The sequence below is a fragment of the Hetaerina americana genome, unplaced genomic scaffold (genome assembly GCF_022747635.1).
Source record: "Hetaerina americana unplaced genomic scaffold, ioHetAmer1.1.p SCAF_3, whole genome shotgun sequence".
Taxonomy (NCBI): Eukaryota; Metazoa; Arthropoda; class Insecta; order Odonata; family Calopterygidae; genus Hetaerina; species Hetaerina americana.
The window spans coordinates 11,746,151-11,759,693 of record NW_027286874.1 but is presented as its reverse complement, the minus strand read 5'-3'; the positions used below and the strand labels follow the sequence as shown (position 1 = coordinate 11,759,693).

The following is a 13,543-nucleotide window of genomic DNA, read 5'->3' as shown; positions in this document are numbered from 1 at the left end:
AAACTCTCACTGAAAATTAAATAATTTGCTGTTGTCTTCATTTTTTTATCAATGAAAAGAGGAAAATTTTGTGCAATGTTATGTATCCTATAATCAGATATCAACTCTGGCCTGATGTTTCTTTACATAAAGGTCACATGTAAAAGTGCATCACCACAAGGTCTTTGAATTCTAATATAGTTCTGCTTTAAAGCTATGAGTAATGTAGTTGTCAGTAAATCCACTATTTTGCAAAGTATCTGAGAAAAAATCCACCACATTTTTTCTTCTGTTCTAACTTTTAATGGAATGACAGAGTCATTTAATTACACATTATATCACAATGAGCATGATGCATTGCCATGGTTGCTCACCAAACTTAGGACATCGCTGACAAGATTATAAATGATTATAAAAGTTGAAGAAACATTCCAATGATAAGAAACAAACAGCCGAATTGGTAAAATGAAAACTTTTGCAAATTAATCATCACCGTTAAACCAGCCTTGGAGGCTTGGCCTTCAAGGCTGATTTGATACAGCTCTCCACCCAACTCCTCTGTTGTATTAATATTGAAATATTTTGTCCATTTTTATGGCATTTAAAATACTTTAAGGCTGAGTTTTTTTAAATTCAGTTTTCATGATCAGTGAAGTCAGCAGATTTAGCAAACTCCTTGTACAATCCACCTTTTAATCACCATTTTCAGTGGTTGAGGCTAGTCTTGGAGAAAATGACACTAAATCATTGTAAATGAATGGGTAGGGAGATATTGTGTGTCCAATAACATTTTAATTATTATTCTATTAATGATTCTGAAAATTATGACAGAAGAATAGTTAAAATATTTTTTTTTCAATTCTCTTTGAGGTCAATGCTTTTTTCAGTTATGTTATAATCTTCAACGAAAAACTGCTTCACTGACTCAAACTAGATTATGGAGGTTTTGTGCAACTCCTTGAATCTTAAGAAAGTGAGGGCTTAGTAACCTTTCCATTGATGCATCTTCTTCATAACACACCCATATTGCATTATAGAGTTTTGAACTGAACAATTTGATCAAGACAATGTGTTCTTTGTTTCTAGAATAGGTTTATTTCCCTGAAAGAGTAAATCATATGCCTTCTTCTGTTATAATATGTTGTCTTATGAGTCTCATGATTGGATACAAAAACATCAGAATTTTTTAATATCGGTAAGGGTATTTTATTATTTTATTAAAATGATCCCACACCTTATTTGAAATAATTAAAGCTCTTTGTTAATTTAGAGAACAATTAGGGAGGCAATGAGTTTGCATGTTTAGTCAGTCACTCTGGACTGTTGAGTAATGAGATCTTTATTTTTTGTAACAGGGTGCAAGACTTTGGAGCATCAAGGCAGTGCATCTCAAAGTGGATGCCTGAACTGTGATGATGACGGACAATGCCGAAAATGCAGTGGAGTGATCATCTATGGAAGCCGAGAATGTGCAGATTCTTGTCCAGAAGGATATCAGGAAGAGTGGTCTACACTAGTAGATTATATGGGTCGATTGTGTAAACGTATGTAGAATTAAAAATCAATTCTTTAGAACTATAAAATTTATGGTCCTGAATCATCATAAAACAAATCAAGAAACTTTTGATCAATGCAGTATTTTGTGCTTTGTCTACAATTACACATTAATAGAGTAATTTTGTAAAATCAGATTGGTTAATAATATTTTTTTTATTGCAGTCCATTTTTAGGGCACAGCTCTCTTATTCCCCTACTTCTCTTGAATTCAAATTGAATTGGGTTTCAGATGGGATTTCTTCAATTTTTCCTCCATCTCATCATCTGATTACTCATGTTCATATTTTGGATGCATTTAAATTTCAGATTCTATCATGTTAGATGCAATTTATTTTACATGTATGTCCGTATTTTCTTCTGTTAAACTTTTATCAGAATCCTTCAACAATCTACTTCACCATACCTCCATTAAAACTGAATATTTAAATGCATGGCTGTCCTAGTGAAAATTTATCATTTTCTCTCTATTGCCATTCATTGTTTTTCGATCTTAATTCACTCTTATGTATGTAACTGCCAACTTATCTAGGAACAAAAACATTTTAAAATCAATAAAGGCAATTCCACTTCTTTTTGGATTATCTGTAAGCAAGGTTTGATCTATGTGTAAATGACTCTTTCAAATCTCAGTCAATATTAGGCCCATAATCTTGCATTTTTCTTTGCCATTATTTTTAAATTTCTGTTATTGATAAGCAATTATATCTAGTTTTCTAGTCTGAAATCAAAATAATATTCATGGAAATCTAAATTAATTAATTTATTTATTATTATCCAGAGACTATATAGGACTGCATACAGGCATAATATTCTCTTGGAAAAGAAAGGTATTTAGAATACGAACATAAAACAACTTCAAATAATAAAAAGACAAGTTGGAAAGTAACACTTTCTAATAGTTTAATTTTGTAAATTTGAGACCTGGGTCTCATCATCATAAGATATTTATGTTGTGGGACTGATAAAGATTTAAGTCCTCAGAAAATGGGTGAATTAAGAAACCTAAGAAAGGCAATAATGTGATGATGAAGAAAATTAATTAGACATATTGTGAAATATTGAAGGATGTTTTAGGATGCATACAAAATACATATCACTACCGAGGAAGGTCAAAGGTGAGTTTATCAGGATAAAGTTATGGGAGTCATAAAAACCAGAAGCTATAAGGGAATGAAGAGATTGATATGGAACAGGGCTGATATCTTGGACTAATGCTAAAAAAAAAATAACCTTATTTTTACATAGCCATTGCATATTTTTTCTTCAAAACTACTAATGTTAGGGACTTAGTGTTTTTGATAGTTTAACACGTTCATTTTTTGTACATGTGTTCTAAAAAATGCCTCTTCTTAACTCTACACTAATTCAAAATATTGGCTGATGATAAATTGTGTATTTCCCCTAACACATGGCAATTGAGTGGGTATCCATTTCTTAATTTCTTATTTATTACAAACATTACATATTGGGTACTACCTGAGCAGGGGGAAAAAAGGAAACTTTGCACTTCCACATAAAGATTTAATACTTCACGCGACCATGGTTTCGATGCTGTGCATCATCATAAGGTGACATGCATAAAAAAATTTCCAACTTATATAGCCTGGCTCCAAGAGTGGGGGGAGGAAATACCAATCATGCTTCACAAAGAAAGACAACAGATCCCAATTTGCCAAACACCTCTTGGAAAAGAATCATATCAGTAACTTCAAAGCAGATGTTCTTCACACAGAAAGGATGCAGGTTGAATGCTTTGGAGGAGTTGGAAATATGGCAATCCCTTCAGTCTGACAGATTTGAGGTGGTCAAAAAAACAATATACCTCTCCTGTTTCCCCCTCCTTAAATTCCTAAAAGACTCAAATATCTGTCCGCATTAAACCTTCGAATACATACCCTCCCCCTCCCCTCTTGGAGCCAGTCTATATAAGTTTGAAAATTTTTTATGCATGTCACCTGATGATGATGCACAGCATCAAAACCATGGTCATGTGAAGTATTAAATCTTAATGTGGAAGTGCAAAGTTTCTTTTCCTACCTCATCATGAAGGAATTCCACAAAGTTAAACCTGAAACTGTTATGACTGCCTGAGCACTTGGATAATTGCCACCTGAGGATTTTTTTCATAAGGCAAATTACAAATGGAATTATTTTAATTTCAGAGACTGGGCCATGGTGGCTGGAGGATGGAGTTGGGCTTACTGGAAGAAGACTTGCTGTTGTAGTTGGAACGTGCAGTGGCCTCTTCATCTCATTTTTACTTATTTGTGGTGCATTTGTGTACATAAGATGCTGGAAAGCCCAGCAATCCAACACTGACTCATGCAAAAACAGTGCAACACCAGTAGATTCAGCGGGTTATGGATTTTCCCACCGCTACCCTCAATTAGCATGGGGAAATGGTAAGGATTAAATTAGAGTGTAATTAAGCTTTTATGATTAAGAAAGAAGTACATTAAATGGATGTAATCACTTTTTTGGGCCTCTTATACCTCCCTCCTACCACCTTCTGTCATCTTTTGAAAGAATCCTCGAGTGGCATCTGATAAATGCCCTTATTGGAAATACATTTCTTGTGTAGATGCTGAATGAAATGAAAATCGGATGAAAAATTTATGACAGCCGTAAAATCATCTTTATTTAAACTCCAAGGCACTGTTGCATTCTTAAAATCCTGGTTAGCATCAAATCTAATAACAAATAAGCATCCAAGCAATTACACTTTACAGTTACAGGCTTCACTTCGTGGCATTGTTTGATGTACATATTAAAAGAGTTTGTGATTTTCTACAGACTTAAGTCTGTGGAAAATTACAAACTCGTTTAATATGGACATCCAAGCAATTGCCCATGGTTTGTGCTGCTGCCTGTTAGAATTCATATCAAGATGTGACTACTTCCTTGCATCTTCACTTGCTATGACTTGTTTCAGATCAGAAAAGGGATTGCCATTAAAATATTTCAGTTATACCATGTAGTTAACAAGGAGCTCTGGCTAGTTCCCCTTTTGCCTTCCTTTCTTTGTCAGGGTGATTTGCTCTCTGTTATTTCTTAATGACGAATTCCATTAGAAATGTATTATGTCCCATATAGGTCTTGCACGCCCAAAAAAGGAAAATGTGTGAAAAGCAGTGATGGGGAGTGACTAAGTGTAAGTAACTGAGCTACTGAAACAAATTCCTTCTTATGTAGTTAATACTTGCAATTTTAAAATTTAAATGATATACCTAACTATTACTTGTAACTACTCATTGTCTTTAGAATGTATTCATATATTATATATTTAGGTCTTTCCTGAAAACGTCAAAGTATCATAACCTATGAAATGTGGATAGATAATGCTTTTATATTTCAATCTAAACATTTAATTAACTCAGGTTATTTTAGCGAACTTTCTGGTTACCTGCATTTAAATTATTAATCTCTGGTAAAATAGTAAGAGTATGTATTAAAAAGAGTACCACAATTATCTTATCACATTGAATTTGTCCCTTAGCCTTACTTTAACAATTTGTGAAAAAGTAGGTATGTACCTCTATTCTATTTGTGAGCGTAATTATTTATTTAAAAAAATAAATAGTGAACAATGGCTGGGAAATGAATATTTAGTTATAGTTACTGGAAGCTTAGCTTGATTGTAATAACTAGAATTGTGATTACATTAGAAGAGTAAATGTGACTGGGCCCAGTTACTTTTTGCAGTACTCCTTCCATCTCTGGTAAAAAGTGTAATTTCCTAAATATTTTGAGGCTTCCTTTCAAATTCAAATGTTACTAATGTCAGTTTATAAAAGTACCACTAACCCTTTCCCTGCAGCTTACTCTCCAGAAACATTCCTCACATGTAGCGAAAAGGAAGGGTATTTTGTCTCCACAACCTTTATTATACCCGAAATAATAGCATAATCTAAATAATGAAAATATGGAAATAATAGAAATAATTTAAATTATCTTTTTATATAATGGAAAAATTTGTATTAATTTATTTAGACGAACGTAATTTCAATAAAATTTCATCGTATGATTATGTACCATAGAGAGGATGAAAAGGTACTTGGCTTAATTTTGTTTCCTTGGATTTGTATTCTAACTGAATTTATCACATGGTTAAATTATGATTGGAAGACCAAATTTCCATGTAATGTAAATATTGCTCCATGGCTTTAATTAACTAACACTAAGTAGCTGTGATGTTTTATACCCATAGAAGTCAGCAACCCTATAGCTTTTCATGTTTGAATGTGGTACAGCAACTTGAGGACAATCAACAGAACCTCTTTGCTTTCAAACCCTGTTATCAGTATGCATTAAAAATGTATTCTTAACTTTCATATTTATAGATAGTTTTAATTATGAATAAAAATGGAGTGTTATCTTAATCCTGTCATTTCCCTTAAAGAGTCCTAGGTTTGGAGCAAGTACCCAATAAAAGACTCATGATATAGCCAATGCTGATGGCGAATGCTAATTTCTTTCTGGTTAGTAAGAAGTGTCCCTCTAGAAAAACTTTTGTTTTTTTCTAGACAATGATGTGGGAAAAATTCTTTAAATGAAAAATGTCTTCAGCTATTCCAATTTCACGTACATAATTTTTATCATCGAGTATTTTATATGTTCTACACAAAAGAATTGCAAAATTAAAAATGGTGTAGAATTTTTAAGTTTTTAGAGGTATGGTAGGTACCTATTGACATTTTCGATGCCAAACACATACCTACCTATTGCTTTTATCATTAGGAAAATGTTGGCATAATAAGTACATGAAGGTACATCTGCCATTTCACTACTCTCAGAGACCTCAGAATAATACCTTATATAAGTCATTGTAAAACCAACCAAAAACTGATATGAACTTTTCGCCACATGCAAAATGCCTGAGAACCTTTAGGTTGAAACTTCTGAAACTTTGTGTTAGTTAAAACTTCATATGAAACACCCTGGGTTAGTTTTCTCTGAAATATCATGACATGCAGCTAGTTTTCTGATGTTGTAATCTTGATACTGTGGTTATGACTGATTGAAAATATCTTTTGTCTTTCAGATGAAATAGAAAGACAAGAATTTCTGCAGCATCTTGGAGCCCTTCAACCAGATGCCCACATATTTTTGGCAATGTTGAATGACACAAGGAGAAAATTCAGAAAGATACACATGAAGAATGGTAAAGCTGATTCTCGATGCAAGGCATATCGGTATGTTTTTTGTTGAAAAATGATTTCATACCTGTCTATTGTCTGAAATTTACATCCTAGTTATTATCACAAATTGTATTTTTATTGTATTTTATCAGTCCAACATTAGAAGCAATAGTATGGGAGGTCTTTTCAATTAAAAACTCAAAATTTATGCTGCTACCTTATCAAGTAATAGTTGCCTAAATCTCTAAATTAAATTCAATTTGAATTGAATTAGTGTGATAAATATGTATCTGGATTTATATACTTTCACGATTTTGAAGTGACAGCTTACTTAATGAATATACTAGTCCTTACTTGTCAGTCAGTGTGAAGAGAATTATACCAAACCACTGGTGTTAAAATTTTATGTTAACATCCCATAATAATACCCGAAATTTTTAGGATATGGCAAACCCATTTAAGTGTATAAAGTTTTGATAATATGAATGATACACATGGATTGGTTGACTTAGGTAGCAACATTAATATTAGATTTTATGCTGGGTAATATAGTTTATCACTTTATTTTCCACAGTTTCTTTGTAAATAACTCTATCCCATTTTTCTTAGTTTGGAGAAAAGGTAATTATTAATTCATTCATCCTTCATTCTGAAGATTAGAGATGGTTGCTCTTCATTTATCACTATGCTGTCTCAATTCTTATATATCGAACCATGATAGTTTTTCTAACTCATGTTCATCATTTGACCTATCTATGTATTTATCCTTTGATCTTTCCCTCTTATTTCCCTTGTATTCTTTCACAAATAAATTATTGTTTTTTAAAGGGGCGACCATTCCTGCTTTTTCTTCATTTCCTTATGTTGCTCTACATTGATTTTTCTACTCATACCAGTCTTCCTAATGCTTCCTCATTTCGTCTGTTTTCAATGGTCCTTGTCCTGAGTCTATAGGGCACCACATTCTGAACTGATGAGTTCATATTCACTCCTTAATCTGTAACCTTTTTTTGGTATTGTTTAGTGGGTACCATGACATAAATATCTTCTTAGCTGGTGCTTTTAATACTTGAAGCCTGTCAAGTTGTTCCAACTCATGTTATGCTGATGAGATAGGTGAGAGATTCGCTGGCTTTTTTAATTTAATTACTCAATTTACCTTATCATATATCATTAGCTGACTCCAGATTCACTCTTATATATGTTATGATATCAGTCTTCTTTCAATTAATTACATGTCATATCCTTGAAACACAAGTTCCTATGCATTCATGTGTGCCCATAGGTCTTCCCTTCCCTCAGTGTTACCTGCAATGTTATCTATCAAAACCAATTATAATGAACATGTAATAGTTGGACCCTTTTCCAAATAGTCAAGGAAGATTATTCCTTGCAAATCCCTACAATCAGTCCCCATAATCTTCATAGGTGAAGGAACGGACCTTGCCTTCTTGGATGCAAACTTCCCTCTGGCAAGCCATTGTTTTGACTGTTACTGGATTTCTTGTGTGAAGTGGTATTTACAAGTTTCATTCACAGTGATGAAGCAATATCTAAAGATTTTGCTGAAATAGCTGCTGAACAACAATGAAATTGTCACATGATGGTTCACTCAAGATGCAGAAAGTACTAGTAATTTCATGTACCTTCGGTCATCTATCATCAATTGCATCTACCATGGATTTAAAGTGCCATAATACTTAGAGGCAATTTGAAAAGCAGGATTGAACTGTAATTCAATGTTTAGTAGATGTAAGGGAATTATATGTCAAGCAGTAATAAAAAATGAAGAAGACGAATAAGATGTGAAGAGGTTCCTTGGTTTTGTGGTGTAAATTTGTTTTTAGTTGACTTAAGTCTATTTCTGTGGAAGTTAATTAAAGCTTCTTTCTTTTTTCCTGGGGAATCCTACTCCCTTGTATTTATTTTAAAATTTTCTTGAATAATAATGCAGGTCTAAAAACGTTATTCATATCTTTAGTGTGCCTTATTTCTAAATATGTATGTGTGGTACGATCTCCTCTCATGCCTATCATGTTAACAGATTGTATATAGGCTTGGGAATTTGAATATATAGCCAATTTATTTATGATTAGTGAATGCTACAATATATTTGGTATTTGCTACCATTTCACCATTTCTTGTTAACCTTTACTGTAAATAATTCCTTTTAGGGTGACAAATTGTAATCAAAACAAGAAATTATATAACGAGAACTATTTCTGAATAGATTACTTATCTAATAGCACACTTGCTGGAATATTGAGGGATATAAATGACCTTTCTTCAAAAATTGATTGATTTATGGTTAACCTTCCTCAATTTTAACCATTGCTCTGAAATTTTATGTTGTAATACAAGCAGACCTTTTTGTTGTGGTTTTGCCCTGGATAGTTATGCAAAATATAAGTAGCAATTAATGGAATGGAAACTCTACGGTTTGATTCCAAATCTGAGGAAAATGATTATTATGTGAATTTTCTGATTTTCTTACTCACAAGGGACAAGCATTGCAAATTAATATGCCTAAAACATTGAGTATTAAAGATAAAATGTTTTAAGGAGAGAACAGCAAAATAAAAATAAGAAAATTTAATTTTATCAATTTTGTCAAAGTCACTGTGTATGAAAAAAAACTATTGGAACAAAAAAAGGTATTCGTGGAAGTACAGTGAACATAATTATTCTTAAATGTAGCAATTACACTTTGATCCATGGGCTGAAGAAGTGTTGGGTTGGGATTAATCAATATATCATCTGCGGGTTGTTGAACAAATTGAAATGTCTTTGGATGACCAAGTGGATTAATGCCTTAAGTTACAGTTTTCCTAAAAAAATACCACTCATTCTCAGGGACAAAAGAGTTATTACCCTAGTTTAAATAAAACGTAAATATCCTCGCCTGCGATCAGATCTCCAAAAAGGAGGGAGATGATTTTTTATCTTTTCCCTTTAGTGGACGTGGAATAATCGATGTATAAACAAGCATTGGTTAAATGGAGCCATCGGTAGAGCCATTGCTACTAAAAAGAAGAATCAATATGTCCCTGGCTGCTCTGAGAAGCAAGCTTTTCATCCTTTTAATAGAAGTTTTAGCAGGTATCCATGTTCATTTACACCTCAGATTTATCAGTGTTAAAAATTTGGTAGGTAATACTTCTTGTGAATCTCATTTTTTAAATTGCTTTAGAAACATTGTGGCTGCAACATTATCTGCTGAGGCTGTCTCTTTAACAAATTTTATAGTTTTAAAATTTTTAAACCAGCCTTCACTGATTTTGAACTCAATTCATTTTGCACTTGCATTATCTTCAGTTTCTTTTTCACAGTGAAAATGATAGTTTTAGCACCTGCGCTTTTCACAAACCGTTACGGTGTTTCAGTCTACAGAGTTTAAATCATATAATCCCCCATATCATATAATAAGGGCATTTTCCATCTTCTATAAATTATATACATGAGATATATAAAACATTTTTGATTTTTTTCATATATGATACAATTTCTTCTGGATTAACTGAATTCTGATTGATTGTTCTAATTTATGATTCATACACCTCACCACCAAATATGTACTCTCTCCACCATCACATCTGCTATGCACTTTTTTCTTTTTAAATTAATACAAATCTAACTCAATTTATTGATGATTTACTGGTAAAACTTTAATTAATGCTTAGAGGCAATTTAAATGGGCAAAATATAATTTGGTTACACAAAATTTCACATAGGGCTGTATGAATGTGAGTCAATGGGTGTTTGCAGTTTGCGAGCAGTAAAAAAATTGAAATAGAAATGCTGGAAAGAGATGAGCATCTGTCTTGAAAAATCCTCAGGAGCATAAAATTACTTAATTGGCTAAAATATGTGAATCACTTTAATTCTCTTTTGCTAGATCTCAAACCTTTAGCCATAAAATGTTAGGTGAAAAAGATAACTCTTATCCTAGGAGGTATTTTATACTACTAGATCTGTACCAATACAGAAAACACCAATCATATTAACAAAAATCAGCCACTTCTTCAGAGGTTTATAAAAATGTCCAAATAACAATATTTAATTGACATTCATTTGGAAATCATTAAGAGGATTCAAGAGTAGTGAATCTGAACAAAGCATTTATCATAATTCCATTGATAAATTTATTATAATGCCACTGGATAAGCATGATATTTTATGAAGACACTGAAATAAGCAAGTGAAACAGATAAAAGGGAGTATTGACAAGTAAATAATTTGGGCATCCTTAATTTGACTAGTGTACTTTAAACTGCCGTGAAGAAATGAAAGTTATAAAGGTGCCTACCTACTTGATAATGCACATGAATACATATGGAATCTGTAAGCTCTTGGACAGCATATTTAACTAAAATTTGTTGATAAATGTTATATGTGAGGCTACTATGTAGTAGACATGACATTAATATTATATTAAAATAGGAAATGTTCACATTCCTATATGTTTGAAAGTATTATGTAAAATTTAAAATCGGATGCTGCAGGCAGAGATATGTTTAAAACCAGCAATTGCATGTATCTTGTATGGAAATACATGCCTAATTCAGTGGCATAGGCTCAGGAGGGTAAGGAGGAGAGTTGTCCCTCCAAGCTTTTAAGTCTGACCTCATGCATGCTTGTATTGACCAAAACTCCTGTTTTTAACATTAATTTTGGAGAGAGTAGATATCATTACCAAGTGTGAATATCAAGGATGGCTACAACTTCTCTTTACTCTCTCCATTTCGTAAAGAGCAGGAAGGATTTGGGTGCAAAAATTTAGAAACTGTAACCTTATAAAATTTGATGCTTAATGAAGGTCTAAGCTTGTTTTCTCCAGTCCCATAAGCAACCAAACTCTTCTCCCTTCCATATTCCTATCACAAAATGTCAACGCCAGCCACTTGCATTTCTCTAACAAAATACTCGAAAACCCCACCCTACATTAAACTTTCCACCTTTCATGCCTCCTATGGATTTCTTCCCACAACAATTCCCTCTCTTCCCCCACCATGCCTAGTGCTTCCTCATCTGTTTTACTTTCTGTCCGTTTTACCTTCTCCAAACCCACACCTTAGAAGCCTCCAATCCACACCTATCTTATTTCTTCAATAACCACATTTCGATGCCAGGCACATCAAACTTTTGGTGAGCAATTTCTTTAAGTCCTTACTCCCCCATAATAATGCATTCCTGTCATCAATTTCGTCCTACTTGTCAAAGCTTTTTGCCTTATGTAATTTTTCTGATGTCTCTGCTACTTGATCATTTTGGTCCAAACACTTCCAAGATAGGTAAACTTCCATTTTCTACAGTGATGACCTCCTATTTTACTGCTTTAGTTAGCCATCCTTATTCTAAATCAAAATTCTAATCCTAATTCTCAAAAACCTCAACTTCTTCATTTTGTTTTATTTATTCATATCCCATGTCTATCTTACTGATAACTGTGTGCTAATGTCCTCAGCAATGGTTGTAACCCTATTGACTGACTGGTTAACTAAAGCTTGATCATCTGCAAACCTGACTGAATTTATGAATTCCTCATGACTTCCATTCCTATCTTCAATTATTCCCATAACTCTTACCATTTCATCCATGTACCTGTACACATTGAAATGCCCTCTTGAGATTGGGCAAACATCTTATTCCTCTTCCTAACTCTGCCCATCTTGAATCTTCATCCTCCATTCACACCTGAGAAATACACAGGTTGTGGACAAGTGATATTTCTGTGAATCCCTGGTCATTCTCTTCATATACCTGCATCTATTCCAGTGTTTAAGCCAAGTGTTTGTCATGTTGAAACCCTGTCTCCTGCACATGATATTGCTTTCTCTTTGTGGTCATTGTTTGATCCTAAATAAACTGTAGTACCTCATCTCACTCCCATGTATCTCTTCTCCTACCACCACATTGCGATCGCCCTGAACTATCAAATGTTTCCTCCCAAGGACACGTGCAATCATATCCTCTGATTGAGCATACCTATATTAATTAATGTTGTACCCTTTTATTTCCTTTATTATTTTCATTTTGGCAAATATTATAGGAAAATGATTTCATGGGTCATCAGAAGATTTGTCTCTCTAACCTATCACCATTACGGCCCCTTTCATCAAATTAATGTAAATGGAAAGGTGCTTTGATTCAAATGTTGTTTAAGACATCAGTAAAACTATTTCAATTTAACTGTAATAATGTACCTCATACTATACGCACTGGAACCTCTTTTCGTGTTTGGTGACTTAGTGTACATTTAACTTACCATCTACTCTCAAAATGAAATATGTAAAGGAAACATTTAACTGGCAATGAGGTTTCTGTACAAACTTTAAATATTAATTAAACCAACTTTCCAGGTCAAAATAGCATTAAATTAAAAATATCTGGATTATTATTAAATTATTTCAAATAGATACATTTTCCTTTAGATCCTTCCCTCTACAAGTTTATGGTTGATCATTAGGGCCTTTGTTATAAATGTAGCTCTGTTCTTCAGTACAGTATGCGCATCATGTACAATTGCCTTCCCTTTAACACTGTACCAAAGTTATGGAAATATTCCACAAAATGTAGTTGATAGAATGTTAAAGCCATCATTGGCCCATTATCAGCAACAAGAGGAAATTTTTGTTTCAAATAACACTGAATCAATTTTGGGCAAAGTTCAATGCTGCCCGGGTCCTCAAAATGATTGTCCACATTGAATGCATTTATAATGGGTAGGTTATGCTTTTATGTTTTGTTTTATTATTTTTTAAAAGATATTCAGGAAGTCAGTCAATCAGATGATAGTAAAGTTAAGGGAGGCTGTATAATATTTTCTAGGTTAACTGGTTGTTATAACTTGTGTGAGAGTAACTTATATG

General features: G+C 33.1%; 1 protein-coding gene across 1 annotated transcript in view; it reads left to right on the top strand.

The window, feature by feature from the left end:
* Window positions 1-13,543, top strand: part of T48 (FU domain-containing protein T48) — a 138,483-nt gene that overhangs the window by 119,283 nt on the left and 5,657 nt on the right. Inside the window, exons 2-4 of the mRNA XM_071588077.1 lie at window positions 1,335-1,523; window positions 3,699-3,938; window positions 6,578-6,728. Coding sequence (XP_071444178.1) covers window positions 1,335-1,523; window positions 3,699-3,938; window positions 6,578-6,728 — 580 coding nt within the window. The remainder of the gene's footprint in view (window positions 1-1,334; window positions 1,524-3,698; window positions 3,939-6,577; window positions 6,729-13,543) is intronic.